General features: G+C 45.7%; 1 protein-coding gene across 5 annotated transcripts in view; it reads left to right on the top strand.

Moving 5' to 3' along the window:
- Positions 1 to 1,033: 1,033 nt before the first annotated feature.
- TOX3 (TOX high mobility group box family member 3) overlaps positions 1,034 to 16,598 on the top strand; it is a 102,336-nt gene continuing 86,771 nt past the window's right edge. For all 5 annotated transcript variants that reach the window (XR_002806128.2, XM_023634763.2, XM_023635223.2 and 2 more), the window contains exon 1: positions 1,034 to 1,376. Coding sequence is in view for 4 of the 5 variants with exons in the window: in XM_023634763.2 (XP_023490531.1) it covers positions 1,290 to 1,376 (87 nt within the window). In the remaining variant the exon portion in view is untranslated. The remainder of the gene's footprint in view (positions 1,377 to 16,598) is intronic.

Raw genomic sequence — 16,598 nt, 5'->3', positions numbered from 1 at the left:
AGTTAATCACCCAGAACCTTTAGGAAAATAGGGACATTTTCTCTCGGAGAGCAGTGAATGATCCGCCTAGATCCAGTTACTCAAATGCCTTTCGAATACAAACAAGAGCAAAGAAAATACGAAGAGAACCGACACGAGGCTTAACCCGGGAAGCTTCAAGTCAGCCTACCTGCGAAAGGTCAGGCCCCAACGCCCCTTCTGGAAAATATCACAGGTGTACAAGGGGTCCCGGCTCCCGGCTAGCTGCTGGGTTAGGTGCCTCCAAGCAGGGGACATTTGTGGAGGAAGGCAAAGTAGGGTAGAGGGACCGGGACCCCGGTACCCACGAGGAAGGAATAGGGGCGAGGAGAGGCGACCGATGGAAAGAGGAGTGAGAAGGGAACGGACCGCGTGCGGATGCGGTGGCAGAAGCTGGGGGCCGAGAGAAGCGGCGGTCCCAAAGGGGGCGGGAGGGCCACCCGGCGCACGGGGCTGGCGGCGGCGGGGCTGGCCGAAGCGGCCGAGGAAAGGAGGGGAGCGAGGAGCGCTCCGAGGCAGCGGGGACAAAGAGGACCGGAGAGGGAAGGGGGGCGAGGTGGGAAGAAGAGGGGCCCGGAGAGGGGGAGGCCGAGGCGCGGGCGATGGGGAAGGCGAGCGCGGCGCGAGGCGCGGGGTGAGCGGCGAGGGGCCGCGCGGGGCAGGGGCCGGCCCGGGGCGGGGTCGGCGCGCCCGGAGGCGGGCCGGGCCGAGGAGCGCACCGGCGGGGCGGGCGGCGCGCCAGCTGCCCGCGGTGGGAGGGGCCGAGCAGCGGCGGCGCGGGGAGGGGACCGGCGGCGGAGGCAGGAGGGGGAGCGGGAGGGGAGGGGCCGGGCCCCTTGTCTCCGCGGCTCCTCTCCTCAGTCCGCCCGGGGAGGAGGAGGAGGAGCGGGGCCAGCCGCCGCCGCCGCCGCCGTCCCAGCCTCGCCCCGCGCACCTGAAGTCGCCGCGCCGCCCCGGGCCCCCGCGCCGCGCCCCGCGCCCTGGGCGCCCGGCCCGCGCGCAGCGCTGCCTCGGTGCCCCGGCGGGGCGCGTCCCCCGGGCCGCCTCCCGCTCTCCCGCGGCTCGCGTGGCCGCGCCTTTGTGTGCGGCGGCCGCGGCTCCCGGGCTCCTCCGGCTCTGGTCGCGGCGCCCCTCCAGCCGCGACTCCCGCGCGCCGCCCCCGGGCAACCCCGGCCGGGCGCCCCCGACGGTGGATCTAGCGGCTTTGAGGAGGCGGGCACCGGCCCCGGCGAGCCCCAGTCTCGGCCCCCGGCCCCGGGCCCGGCTCCGGCATGGATGTGAGGTTCTACCCCGCGGCGGCCGGGGACCCCGCCGGCCTGGACTTCGCGCAGTGCCTGGGGTACTACGGCTACAGCAAGGTGACCGGGCCGGGCCGGGGCCGGGGGGCGGCGGGGCGCGGGCCACCTCCCCATGCCGGGCGCGCCCCGCGCCCAGCTCACCGCCTGCCGCACTTTTCTTTTCCCTCTTTCCTCCCCTCGCTACTCCTTTCCCTTTGCGCCTTCGTCTCTGTCCAACTCTCTCTCTCTACTCTTTCTGCCCCCTTCCCTCCCTCCCCCCCGCTTTTTGTCCATCTGCCGGCGCTCCCCTCTGCCCCTCCGCCTCTCCTCCCACTGTTCCCCCCCGCCCCCCCGCCGCAACCCGGCCGACTCTCCTTTGCTGCCCCAAAGAAGGGAAGAGCAGCCCGACACTGAAAGGGGGGACTTGCGTGTGATTCTTTGTTGTTGTTATTAGTAAACACGATCGCAGCCCCTTGAGTTTGGGTAGGACGCAACGCAGGAGTCGCTGAGCTCATGGTCCGATGACCTCGCCGCCCCCTCCCAGTCCATCTGACCTCCCCCACGCCCTCGAGAGCTGGACCCGGGGCAGCTTAGGGAAGGAAAGGAACAAACTTTTGAGCGTGCCCTGGACAGGGGGGTGGGGGAGGTGGCGAAGTGGTGGGACCCCCGCAGGTGGCCTTTGCTGCCCTCTTGCTAGGGCGCTTTGGACCACAGAACTGAGGTGCCCGCCCCTTCCTGGTAAGCGCAAGTGGCTTCTCATCTTTCATTTTTTGGGGAGGGGTAAGTTTTGCATTTCGGGGAGGTCAGGGTTGGAGGTCTCCACACCACGCCCTGGGGCACCCCACCGCCTCCACCTTCTCCTGCGCCAACTTCGAGGACCGAGCGTTTCAGGTGGCCGAAGGTGGATCTCAGCAGGGCGGCTGGCGCAGCTCGGAGCGGCGAGTCCGTGAGGGAGCCGCAGCCCCGGGGCCAGGGCGGCGCGGGCTCGCGTGCCCTGTCCTTTCTGAAGCTCCCGGGGCCAAGCTTTGGAGGAAACATCACCCCGAGGGCGAGACGCAGAGAAAGAGCTGTGCTCTGGACGTGCCTTTTGAATGTGGTTTTTCTTTCTCCTTCCTCTTGCTCCTCCCCCACCGCCCCTTTTTCTTTCAAATCCTAGTTTGTTTATGATTGCTTGGATAACAGAGGAGGAAATAAGGAGCCTGCTGAAAGAAAGGTGCTATACAAAACTAATGAATAAATAACAGGAAGAGGAGGAATTGTATCTAGAGTGAGGAACAGTTCGCTGTGCCCCGTGGCTGATGGAGGCTCGCGTTCCTGTGTATTTGTTTATCCTCGGTTCCTAACTCCAGTGCTGAAGTTTGTGAAAGACCATTAGGATTTCTCTTCCTCACCCGTGTCAGCATCGCCCAGCTCCGCGCCTGGCACAGGGGGCCTCCCAACGAGTATAGAACGAAGGGACGTTATTCAGTGTGTTTTAACCCTTTGGTATTGGGGGCGTTCATGCTCTCAGAATTCCAAGAGTGAGACCTTAGATGTTGAAAGAGAAGCCAGAGAAGGCCTGTCCCTGTGGCCAGAGTTAAGGTTTAGTTTCTGTCCTCTGATTTTGAATTTACTCAGGTTATTAAATGCTCTAAAAAGTCCCCTATGTATGCTCAGTTAGGGACTTACACAGCCTAATTAAGTATGTGGTGTTTCTGAGAATCCACCTAATTGTTTCAGTGGGGTGTTATTTATCTCCTTACAACTTAGCCTGTGTATGCAAGCCTTGTAGAACTGGGCATGCTCTTATTTTTGGAAGCCATTACCTTGCCTAATGTAACTACTTCTTTCTCTGATTTAAGATCAGCAACACTCAAATGACACCAAAATAGAAACCTTTTGTACTAATCCAGTCACTGCAATGCGTGGCAAATCTCTGTTCACTAAGATCCCAAGGGTACTTCAAGGGACCAGAGGAAATTGTGGGTGTTTTGTGTGTGTCTCTTTTTCTTTTTGAGAAAGGCTATTTTGAGTCAATTTAAACGCAGAGCATTTATTTCGGGGAGAGTATAGAAAGCTTGAAAACAGACATTTATTGAGACGCCTGTTCGACTTTCAGGAGTGAGGATGCAGTATTGCCGTCATATTTCCTTAATGCTATTTGCCTGAAATCACTTGGTTTCTTGATAATTCAGCAATCTGGTCGTCATAAATGCTGTGTGTACCCAACTTGTGAAAGTTAGTCACAGCACTTAATATTATGGAAATCAAATCGTACTTATTTTAAGGGGTGTTTACATTTAATTCCTTGCAGATAAAAATACATAATCTTTAAATTGAGCCACAATACTGTATTTTCCTACTCTTAATTTCAGAAGTGAAAAACCCGATTTTATTCCCTGTAATTTTTCTTTATTGGGAGAATGTAGTGGAAGAGGAAGTATTAACTTTATGGGTCTAAAGCAGCAAGTGCTAATTAAAGGTTTATAGCATTTTGTTTCACAGCTAACTTGTGTGTCTGAAGTGGTGCTATTCAGTACAGATTTATATTGAAAATGTAAAAGCTAGCATACAAAGACACGGATTTATCTTATTTGAAAATACCTGTAATTGTTAATCCTGTAAGACTTAACTTTTGATGGCATGTATTACCTTTCTGGATGAAAAATGATGGATTTCAAAGGAAGTATGTTTCTGCCCTTTCTTGTTTTAATGACCATCTGGGAAACTTTAGAAGAAATACAGAACCTTCCACTCCAGGCTTAACAAGTGAAAAGTTAGTGCTTATCTTTAAATTTATTTACAAACCGTGAATAATAGGGTTTCATTCATTTCTTTCTTTAACAAATGACCCGAGTCCTTTGTATAAATTATATGCATTTGTATTATCTTTACATTCTGTGAGTATATGGATCCTTTTTAAATGTCAGCGCTCATGAAAGTGTACTCTGTTCATGGAGAAGGGATGAAAGAGTTTTGAGGGTTCAAAAGTCGTTGCAAGTAGGAGAATAACTTCAAATAAAATATAGCCAGGATCATTAAAATCAGTTAATAATTCATGAAGCAGCCACTGATGTATAAACTTAAAGTCATCTCTATTTTCCAAGGGCTAATTTCCATTTTAATTTCAAGTGGAAAATCTACTGTTTGAACATTTCTTTTGCTGATATGATTAAAAAATTAAACTACACCTATATTAAAAAAAAAAAAAAAAACCTTTATGTTACTCAAGTGAATTAGTGACCCTTTGTCTGTCTATCTTGGGTTTTTCTTTCCTCGGGTTCAATTTGTCTTTTCGCTAGTCAGCATATAATATGCAACATATCAATTGGCATGTAGTTCTCGGGGGTCTTCCACCTCAAATTAAACTGTTGTATTTAACATGGGTGTAAGCAAGATGAAATCACACAGTGGGTTAATTATGACCTTGGAATAAACCCTAGTTACTAGCTTTTTATGAGTATTCTTAGGGGTTTCCCCCCCTTTCAAAATATGGCAATTGACTTCTTTCCCTATGTCGAGCAGTCCTGTGTTGTTTTTACTCCATCAGTCCCAAACCTTGCTTTCTAATTATAATATGTGTTATTGATCACTCTGCTTAATTAAGATGTTCTGATGTGACTGCTTTCACTTCAACTCATTGGGCCTCTACAGTGGCTAGCTTGAAGAGTAAGGGGACCTGGAGGGTAATTTGTCATTTGTCTCTCTTATTGGGGACCCTTGTTCAAATTGAGCACAGATTGAGAGGGGAAGTTGATTGAAAATCTTGAGCTGATACCTTGCATTAGCATGAGAACTAATGATTTCATTTGTAGGGTCTGGAGTATGGGGTGTTGAATTTTGAGAGCAGATTGAGAAATTTCCACGTCAGATCTTCGAACTTGATACTGAAACCACATTGTAAAAGAGAATTAAGGTTTTTCTAAGGACCTTAGATCAGAGATTGTATACTCAAAATGTCTATAGGGACAGCCAGTTAACCTACAGGAAGACAGAGTTTGTGGTCAAGTGGAGAACGTGCCCCATTGAAAGGGGGCATTAGTTCAACATTAGTAGATTGTTGCCAGGCCAACATTAGGGCCCAACAGCTCCACGTTTTGCAGTTATTTTTTCAAGAGAATGATAATTGGGGTTTTGATGTGAAATATTTGGAACTTTTAAATGTTGGCAGCAAATTAAAGATTAATTGAAATCATTATGTGGGACCCTCAAAACTTGCTTATGTACTGCTGCTTTGCAACTTTTGTCTTAGACAAACTCACGTGCAGATGAGGATTCAAAAATCGTTTTTAATAAGTCGTTTATGGTTTATGTTCAGTTGTGCGGACAGTTCTCCTCCTGTGTCCGACTGTGTGGTCTATTCAGTTGAGTGAGTGGACGAAGTAGAATCTAACCGCTTTCAGGATACTTCTAATCTGATCATTTGGATGCTACCTTTCCATAATTTTATGGTCTCAAGTCAGTGGAATAGTTCTAGATCAGGGGTTGGCAAACTGCAGGCCGTGGGTCACATCTGACCTGCTGCCTGTTCTTGTATGGTCTGTGGGGTAAGAATGGCTTCTACATTTTTAAATGATTGAAAGACATCAAAAGAAGAAGAGTATTTCCTGACTGTGAAAATTACATGAAATTCACATTTGTGTCCATAAATTAAGGTTTATTGGAACACAGCCCCACTCATTTGTTGTCTGTGGCTGCTTTCGTTTGACAGTGGCAGAGATGAGTATTTGCAAAGCCTAAAACATTCACTATTAGACCCTTTACGGAAAAAGTTTGCTGACCTCCATTCTAGATAATCAGACCACTTGATGATGCCTTGATCTTCATTTGTTCCAAGCCTCGCAGTAGAAAGCAAAGTTAGTTAAAGAGATGGAATAACTGGAAAGATTACTATCTCAGGGGAGGTTTCTCAGAATGCTTCTGGGACACTGGGTTCTCAGTTCTGGCTATACTTTAGCCATGGTTGGGTGGCAGAAGGCTTGGGAAAGATACTCAAGCTCAGCCTTACCCTAGACCAGTTCACTAGGAATCTCTGGGGACGGGACTCAGGCACCAGGAATTTTTAAGGCTCCCCAGGTGATTCCTTGTCGGCTGGGGTTGAAAATCTTGTCCAGGCCGGGGCTCCTGCGTTGGAGTGGGTAACCCCAAGGGGCAGTGGAACTGAAAAGAAGTTTGTGATTGCTGTGAAGAAGGGAAGACTTAGGGCAGAATTATTGGCTCCAGGTGGACACTCAGGACCTTTTTAGGACCTTGACACATCTTAACTGCCATTGCTCTGGGTTCCTCGCCACATCGTATCAGACGTTAAAAAATATCTGTATCCTGCATTTAATGTAGTATGAGATGACACCATATCTGAGTTGATGTTGATTAGTTGACTAATATTTAAATTTCATAGGCATTTAATTAAGCATCTATTGATTTTAATTTTGTAGTTTATGTGTGTGTGTGTTTTATAGCCAGTTAATTTTTTTCCCACATTTTAAACATTTTTGTAGGCCCTTGAGAAGCTTGTAATTCTAAGTGTCCAGTCTATAGTGACTAATGGATAAACTCGTCCTGCTGACACTAACCAGAGGTCCATACCCTCCCCATTTTGCCACCCCAAACAGTGGAATGTTGCAGTAGAGACTAACATACAGTTAACCAAAGAAAATTGATCTTAGTCATTTTAGATGAAGTCAGTGAATGTATGTAGCAACAACATTCAAAGTGTGTGTAGATATTTCAAGAACTATCTACTTCAGGTCAGAAACTGTCAGGGGGATGCTGAATCCATTTTAGGACTTGTTTAATTTGCACCAGTATTTTAAAAAATTCAATTAATTGTATTTAAAAATCTTTGCATAGAAATCTGGATTTCCAGCTTTTCTTTAGACATAATCGTAAATTTGGCAGTACTGGACCTGTCTCTCGCATGGCATCATCTGCTTGTTGCCCTTCAGATGGCCTTGAACTCCACACTTCATCACGACCCTCTCCATTCCCTCTTTCTTGTACTTAGCGCTCTGTGTTCCTCTAAGGTCTCAGGAAACTTGGAGTTTGAAAGCTTTAAGAAGAGGTGAAATTAAATGAGCAACAAATGATGCTCAAACCTAGTGAAATGAGGTCACTGTCATTGGAGAAATACAGACCCAGTGTTCCTTATGGCATCTAGTGTCATACCATACTACATATGGAATGGCAATGGAAAAAAGTAATTTGTGATCGTATCATAGAGCAATGTTTCTCAAACTTCAGCAGGCACAAGAATCACCTGGAGAGCTTTTTATAACACAGACTGTTGGATCTTACCCCTAGAGATCCTGAATCATGGGTCTGGAGGGGGCCTCCCAGGCTATGCTGATGTTGTGCTGTGAGGAGCATGCCACAGGGGGCCTTCAGTGGTAAAGGAGAGAGTTTGTTCTCTGTAAGTTCATCAGTTAGAGTGCTTTGGGCTGCAGGTAACTGAACACTCAGCAAACAGTGGCATAAACCATAAGGATGTTGTTTACTTACACGTCTTTAGGTAGGCAGTCTCAGGCGATTTGGGATGGTTCAGTCATGTCTTCACGGACTCGCTTTACTTTCCTTTTTCTTCTGCCGTCCTTGGGGTTTCAGCAGTGTCCTCCCGTCCTTGGGGTTTCAGCAGTGTCCTCCTGGTCACGGGTTGTCTGCTGTAGCTCTAGGCGTCACATCCTCATATGACAGCTTGCAAAGTGGAAAGCGAGGTAGTGATGGGAGTGGGAGTGAGAGCAAAAGAGCACGGTCTCCTTCTGTACATGTCTTCTTAAGAAGGAATAGCTTTCTTGGAAACAGTTCCATTAGAGTCTTTTATCTTATTGATCAGAAATGGATCACATGCTCACCCTAGGCCAGTCATTGACAAAGAAGAAGGAGATTGCTATGATTAGCTTAGACCAATCCCGAGTCATTCCCTGGGGGTGGACACATTGTCACATGAGCATAATTGATGTTGTGCTCCGTTAGCAAAGAAGAAGACTCTTGGAACGACAACCATGACTACTACTGAGCACATTTGAAGAATTTTGAATGGGCCAGTGGTGTGGTTGGAGTTGTACTTTGTGAAGATGGAGCTTACTTTTGATTTGATTAGCATAGGCCTAACAAGAGGTGGGGGACCAGGGAGGATGCCACTACCCAGTCAAGATAAAAGTGGGAGAAGGATTTAAACTGAGGAGATCTGAATATGGGTGTGAAGGAGAGGAGGGCACTGAAGAGAGCAGCTCTGTGCCTTAGGAAGGGAGAAGGCGGAGGCGGAGACAACTTAGGGTGTTTGAATGTGGGGCCTGGACAAGTGGTAGGACCTTGAACAGAAACAGATAGATGAGAGGAGAAGCTGGTACTGAAGGAAAGATAAAGCTGATTTTGGATATTTTGGTGGAATATTCCCACAGAGACATCAAGTAGGCACTTGCACCAGCGCACTGGAACTTGAGAGAGCTCAGGGCTGGAAAATCAAAGTCAGTCTTCCTGTGTGCGGTGCAGTGATGAAATGGACATGACTCCTCCAAGAGTGAGCAGGCAGGAGTTGCAAGGACACATTCTTGGTCTTGATTGGTTGGTCTTTGCTAATTCAGCTTCCCAGTTAATGAGGCAATAATTTAGGAAGCGATGTGTGGAACTGAGAAAATTTGGAAATCCTACTGTACCATTACAACAACAGTATAAAAAGAAGTGTGTCTATATATGTGTGTGTGTGTCTGCATGATGATATATCCTCTCTATCTTAATAGTTATTTGGAAAGAAGTATTCTTATATGGTTAAGTGGGAATGATGCAAAATTTTCAATAACATAATTTAAAACCATGTCAGCCATTTATGAATTAAGCGACTTCGTGTTTTTTTCTTTATATAAGAGATGCAATTTCAGATTGGGTTTGTGACATGTTGATGTCATAAGGACCTTGGAGAATCTGTTTTGAGTGTGGTTAAATAAGGAAGGACAGGAGTTTTGCTAGAGGTGCTTATAAATTCAATATGTTTTGAAGGTGGATTCAGCTCTTTAAGAAAAAAATCCTGTTTAAAATATAAGGAATAGAGGCTTTTATTCAAGGTTTACGTGAGCTTCTGACAGGTTTTATCTTCTCCCTTTGTAGTAGATCACTTTATTTTCTTTGTTTCCTAGGTTTGTGTCCTTAATCCTTTCCTCAGGGAGGCCGTGTTCTCTTAAATATGTTCTATGCTGTGTAAAACACATCAGCCACTGGAAAATGGCTCTTCTTGTATGACCAGCATTCTGTCTTTAATCTTAACTTAATTTTATTTTCTTTATAAAAGAATAATTTGAATGTCTTGATAATTCATGAGTTAAGTGGCCAACATCAAGAAGCATTTGGATCACACTCTAAATACGTATTTGAGTGATACAGCTTCATTCTTTTGGAGGAGAGAGATTTTAAGCTGGACCCTTCTGTTCCAAATGTTGCAAGTTTTGTGGGCTTTTCTGCATTGACTAAATTGTTTATGTAGAGCAGTTATGTGAAGTATGGTGATGGGAGTCACTTTTTAAATATTTTATATTGATGTAGTGTAAGTAACTGTACTGCATTGTGAGACTTTCCAGCAAATTCTACACCTAATTTGTAATGAGCAAGAGATTTTGATGTACTATAGAATAATAAAAGTTTTACAGTCTTAAAAATCTTCTAGGTAAAGGAAGTAGAAGTTCCAAAAGCTGACCTGACTAGGAAACTTTGATGAAATATGTGTGATTGGTTGGAAGTTGATTTTCTTGAAAAAAGGATGAGTTAAATTTGGAAATATTGTGCATTTAAAAAGCATACTAAGAGATCTGTCTTGTTACTCCTTTATGCCTATGTCTTTAATGAGAAACTCAACTCTTATTATTTGGCTTGCTTAAAAAATCCTAACAAAAATGTTTAATGGAGAAGTAGTTAAAACTGTTGTATTAGTGAAAATTCTTTGCATTACTGGGAAACAGTCCTCAAACTGAGTTAAACAGAAAAGGGGTTGTAAGTTTGGTTTCAGGCATAGCTGGATCCAGAGGTTCAAGGAATGTTGTCAAGACTCATATTAGCTCTGCTTTCATCTGTCTGGCTTCCTTGTCAGTCAGGCTCTACTCATGTGTGGGAAGATGTCCAGCAGGAGCTCTAAGTCACACCCACAGCTCATCCTCCCCGAGAAGGGGAGAGTCTCTTGCCCACTTGTTTCAGTACCTTCTTTGGATCGAGTCTCACTGGGCAGACTTGGGTCACATGCCAGGGCCTAAGGTCATATATCCATCTCAGGAGCAGGGGCGAGTACTATCATCTCTGTGGAAGCCACCTGGGCTAAGAGTCGGGAGCAATGGTTCCTCAGAGGAAGAGCAAAATGCTGACGTCATAATGAAGGAAAGTGGGTATGAGGTAGGAAAAAAAGTCCATTGAAACTGCTAAATGAAGTGAAGCTTGATGGTTTTGAAGATTTCTGAGGATTTGAGTTGTCCATTCTCTTCTTCTGGGGCAGGAGAGGGGATTCCAGGCAGGGCTTTCTGCGTGAGCATTACCCTTAGCAAATGTCCCTTGAGAGCCCTCTGCAGGCGGGTCCCCTGGGACAATCGATGGAGATGAGTTTGTGTCTGTGTAGAAGTTTCCTTTGGTGGGAGATGTGGTTGGTTGAGAACAAATTGTGGAGGCACTAGAATGTCTAGTGAAAGATTTGAGGTTTTATTTAGTAGGTCCTAGTAAAGTATGTGGGTATGTGTGTGTGTGTAGGTACATTTGCATGTGCAAGTGTGTATGTAAATACATCTATGTGTATGTTCAAGTTTGGGGGTGTGGGTGGGTCTGTGCGCATAGAGGGTGACAGTTTGAATGGGGAGGCTGATGAGAAGATATTTTCAAGACAGTTCCTGGCAGTGTTTGAGGGAGAGATTAAAGAGACACAAAGAGAGAGAGTGATTGAATGATGGATAGGGTGGTTAGTTGGTGATGGAATGAAGATAAAGGGAGTTAGCCTTGAAATGAAAGTTTGGGAATTCTTTGAGAAAATAGGGCAGAAAGAAAAGATCGCTAAGGATTCAGATATGCATTTCAATGGAAAAGGTAGGGGAGGGGAGAGAGAGAGAGAGAGAGAGGGAAGAAGGAGGCAGGGAGGGAGGGAGGGAGAGAGAGGTGAGGGTGAGAATGAGAACATGAATGGGTGTGGGAGTTGATTGACAAGCCCAAGATCTGCCCTGCCTGCTTCTACCTTATTTCTATCATGCCTCCCCTCCCCGCCTGCTTTGTGTGTCTCACCACACCAGCTTCTTTCTGCCCATTTGCACTGCTGTCCCTCCATCTGGAACCCTCTCTCCAAAGATTTTTTCAGCATTCAGGTCACGGCCCAAATGTCACCTTCAAGTATGAGCTGACCATTAAAAAATATCTAAATATCTAAAATATCCTGTCCCCCATCCCGCCAGTCACTCTCTCCCTGCCCTCATTATTTTATTCAGAGCACATGTCCCTATTTGAATTTGTGTTTGCTCATTTAGTCATATGTTTCTTGTATATCTCTTTCCACTGGAATGCAAACTCCATGAGGGTAGGGACTGTGTCTGCTTTGATGATCCCTGTTTGTCTAGCATCCAGAACAGTGCTTGGCACTTAAAGGAAAATGTGATCAGGAGTGATCTAGAGGTGAATACAAATTCTGTTGACTAGAAGATCTGGTTGCAGTTTAATCTTTCAATAAACATGTTGGACCTACCTAGTGTGAGACACTTCTGGGCGATGGGAATGCAATGATGAAGACTCGGTTGTCCTGTTCTCAAGCTGCTAGCCTACAGTTATAATGATCCCTGTTAGGAATTTTTAAGTTTAAGTTTTCTTTTAGATTTCCTCTCTCAGTGTTTTGTGTGTTGGTGAGTGGCAGGAATGGAGCATGAGGGATGGGATGAGTCTGGTAGATCTGGCCTGAGCAGGAATAAGAGAAGGGGGATTGAGGGTAACAAGTGAAGGACATGTTGAAGGGACTCTTCTTAGTCCAGCTGTTCAGGCTGGTGGAGAAATGATCAAGGGAGGCAGGACTTCAGTGCAGGCAAAGAGTGTGTTAGTTAAGATTCACCTGCAAGTTAACAGAAAAAAGATAACTTGAGTAGCAATGGCTAAAATGAGTTAGGTGATGTCTGTCTTTTCCCTAAAGAAGTCTAGAAGTAACTAGTCCAGGGCTGGTATGGGGGCTTCGTAGACATCTGGGAGCCAGGCTACCTTCAGCTTTCACGTGACCCTTGTCCTCAGGGTTAGAGTAGAGTGCCAGGCATCATCCATGGGCCGACCAGCAGGAAGGAGGAAATGTAGTCAAGAGTAAAGGGAGGTTTCTGGAAGCTGCCACATGACCCTTGCTTATTTCTCACTGGCCAATGCTGAGACGCATGGTCACACCTATGACCACAAGGTACCCAGGAGATGTAGTGTATGTTGTAGCCAGCCATGTGCTCAGGGAAACCCTCAGTTACTGTGGCCGAAGGGGTAAGTGGTAGACAGGAGCAAGAAGTAGCTCGGCAGGTGCCTGTGAGTGAGTGAGGGTTGAGGTCCATCAACCCTTCTTGGGTGTCTCCCAGTTTGAGATTTTGTGTACAAACGATAGTGTTATATTTCGCTAAGCCTCATTCAGTATTTTAGTTTTTATTTGCCACTTGGAGGATCTTCTTTTAGTGAAAGAGATACAGTGTGATAAGCTATCTTTTCAATCCTTTCTTCAGTTTGGGGGTTTATTTTGGGCACGCTTAAAATACCCAATGATTTATGTTCTGCTTTGCAGGAACTGCAAATCCTTATGTCCTAACTTTAATTGATTACCTATATTTTAGGCACAAATTTCTCTTCTTTCCAGAATACCTTGTGAGTTTTTATACTGCCATTTCTCAAATTCTAACTGTTGGTAACAAAGTTTCAAGCACTCGTCAATCTTCAGTCACATTTTTAAAACCGGGTTGTTTTTTAATTGATGCTTTTCCTTTTTGATCAAACCCAGCTTACTTCTCACTCCTCACATCCCTACATCCCCTGAATCTTCTTCTGCAGAAACCTGTAGTCCTTTATACTCTTTCTTCTCAATCTGCTGGCCCCTTTTGTTAACTCTTGACTCTTTATGCAGCCTTGACTACACAGACAGGTCAGCTGTCCTGGGCACCACCCAACCTCCTCAGTCGTCTTTCCTTTTGGTGTGTATTTTGTGTCAGCTTTCATTCAGTCTCATTTCTCAACTTTAGGATAACTGAAAACTATGTCCCTTTTCCTTACTAAAAATTAGCGCTATCTGGGTATACCTGGGCTCTCGTTGCATAATCCTTTCATTCATGTATCTTCTTGGACGTTCTCCACATGGACAGTCCAAGTCTTCTCCACTATTTTCAAGTCCCAGTTGAACTAGCCCTTACCCTCATTCTTAGAAGGGAACTTTGATCTTTAGCTTTATGAGGAACGCTGATAGTGTCTGCTCTGAATCGCTCATTTGTCATCCTCACTTGTCTAGTTCGTAGACCTCATGAATTCTCTCTTTTTCCAGACCCAGAGGAGAGAGCAGTTTCTACTCTCTGAGATTAGTCCCCCCCACATTGTTTATCCCTTTGTGATTGTTGAGTATGCCTGGTTCTTCAGACAGCTCCCATCTTCCCTGTGGTGTTCCTTTCTGCTTTCAGATGTGCCAGGTTGTCCTCTGACCTCCACTACATTCCAGTGTTTCAATCAAGACTTTCCAGTCTAGTTTCTTGAGTGCCACCTCACTTGTCACAACTTTTGATATCTCCTCATTCCGTCCACATTGTAATACACTTCATATTTTTATTTAACTCACTTTTTTCCCTTAAATAAATTAATGTGAAATTAAGACTACCACAAATGGAAAATCCTATCCTTTCTTACATAGAAGAAAATCCTAAAAACAAACACAAGGGAAGTAAACAGTGTTATTGAAAGCCCGCTGGAGACCTTGCTTGCCTCTGGCTCTGCTCTGTTTGTTGAAAAGGGAGATTTGCAAGTGTTGGGGAGGTGTTGAAGACGTGTTAGCACCAAGCTGAGACTTTGTCTTTGATTTTACGTGGGGGCCTGGAAGGGAATTCAAAACAGAATGACTTTCTCAAGATATAATTAAATGCTCTTTTGTTCCTTGTCTCTGTACCTCCTAGATCAGTGCTTGCCAAACTTGAACGTGCATATAAGTCAGCTGGGGATCTGGATAAAGTGCAGCTCAGCAGGTCTGGGGTGGGCCTGAGAGTTGGCATTGCTAACACGTTCCCAGGTGGTGCTGACGCTGCTGCTTCCTGACCTCACCTGCAGTTGTCGAGTCCTCTAGAAAGGACCATTCACATTTATACTTTTGTCTGACTCTGTGGACTTTCTTTTTACCATCACCTCACTCTGAGCAATTCCTCAAACAATAAATGTTTTCCTAGGGTTCCGTGTCCTTCCCACCCAGGCCCTGTAGTCTAACATCGTGCAGTTTTCTGCTATTCTTCGTGACATCATCAAAACTATCTTTTCAGTGTTCTCCAGCAAGCTCTGCTTGCCACATCAGACTTCATTCATTCACGCAAGAATATGGAGTGCCTGCTTTAGGCCAGATACTGCTCTGAGCCCTGGGGTTATGCTTCTCTGATGATGCCCTGCAGTCTCCTGTCCCTACCCTTCCCTCTGTCTCCCTCCTCTCCCTTGTCCCTGGCTCCCTGATAGTGTATGTTTGCCTGCTTCTGATTGCTTTAGCTCTGTCCTCTTTCCTCTTCCCAGGCAGTGGGAATGCCCTCCCAAAGCTCGGCTTCTTGCTCTTACTCCTCTGTATTTTTTTCACCCTGATTGTGGATCTTGTTTTCTGCCTTTAGCTGTTCCTTCTCTGATGTTGTTTGTATCAGTTTATTGCTGTGTAACAAACTAAGCTTTGTGGCTTAAAACAAAAAGCACATATTTTGCTCATAGTTCTGCAAGTCAACAGTATAGGCTGGGCTCCACGGGGCAGTTACTCTCCTCGTGGCTGGGTTCCCTATGTGTTTGCATTTGACTGCAGGCTGGCCAGGAGGCTTTGCTTCTGGAGCTTGGTTGGCTTTGGCAGGGGCCCCCGTTTCTCCTGTGTGTAGTCTCTGGCCTCTAGCTTGCTGAGGTATAGCATGATGGCAGCCTTCTGAGAAGTACACAACCTTGGGCCCAGGCTCAGAAATGCCACACTGTTCCTTCTGCCACATTCTACTGCCCAAAGCAAGTCAGGAGGCCAGCCCGGATTCAAGGGGAGAGGAAATAGATTCCATTTCTAGAAGGGAGGAGCTGCAAAGTCACATTACAAAGGGGCATGAATCCAGGGAGGTGTGAAGAACTGTGGCCATTTTTGCAGTCTACCCCAAGACCTCAAATCTTCATCTCTAGCTCCATCTCCATCTCTTGTCTCCTAAATGGCAGCTCTCTACGAGATAGCACCGCTTTGCTGTCTGCCGTCAGTTCAAATCCAACAAAAGCTGTTAGGCAACCTGCATCCCCTTGACCCCCAAAGCCGCTCCTCAGGTTTTCACCATTTCTCTCAGTGCCCCCATCATTTCCAGACACAAAAAATTAATTTTGATTACTTGGCCCCCTTCATTCCCTCAGGGCAATGAGCCTTCATGTCACCTTCATTTTCCCTTATAATGATCTCTCTTGCTCTGTCTTCTTTCTTTCCACTGCTAATATCCTAGCCTGAGCCTCTGCTGTAGCCACAGCTTCCTCACTGACTCTCTGTACTCTGAATTTCTCCCACCTCCGGTCGAATCTATGCTCCACTTCTGGTTTAATTTTCAAAAGGATATCAGTTTAAGCAATCATTCTCCTTCTAAAAACACCTCCAATGTCTTGTCTTTGTCTATAGCAATGCTTTCTCAGACTTGCTCCCTTCATTTCGGTCATATCTATCTACCACTGGTATTATTTATTTAATTTTTTTTACATTGACACATTTTTTAATTTATATCCTTGTTGCATAAGGCAACCTTGTATCGTTTGCAATATGTAAAAATTACCCATACGATAAGTGCATTACTATTAAAATTTTAAACATTTATTCATATGCCACTTAAGTTAATCCAGTATGCATAGTAGATATATTGAGAGCACTGGCCTGCAGGATAAATTGCTATGTCCTCAACTTGACATTGAGGCCCTCCATATGTAGTATCAAAGTTACCACAGTAGGCAAAAACAAAATTCCTTAGAAAAACGCTGGTGAATTTTCCTAACCATTAGAGTTCTGCTCAGGGTCATTGTCCTGGTTATAGGTCAGTCTGCACAGCAGGATTGCCTGTCTTAATATCTTTGCGCATTGCCTGGACACTTTAGTTGTTTTAAAAATATTAATTTGAAATAGCTATTTTCCCTGTCCCT

This window comes from Equus caballus, chromosome 3 (assembly GCF_041296265.1).
Source record: "Equus caballus isolate H_3958 breed thoroughbred chromosome 3, TB-T2T, whole genome shotgun sequence".
In the NCBI taxonomy this organism is placed as follows: Eukaryota; Metazoa; Chordata; class Mammalia; order Perissodactyla; family Equidae; genus Equus; species Equus caballus.
Note: the sequence above shows the minus strand (reverse complement) of the source record. Positions and strands in the feature narration are given on the sequence as shown.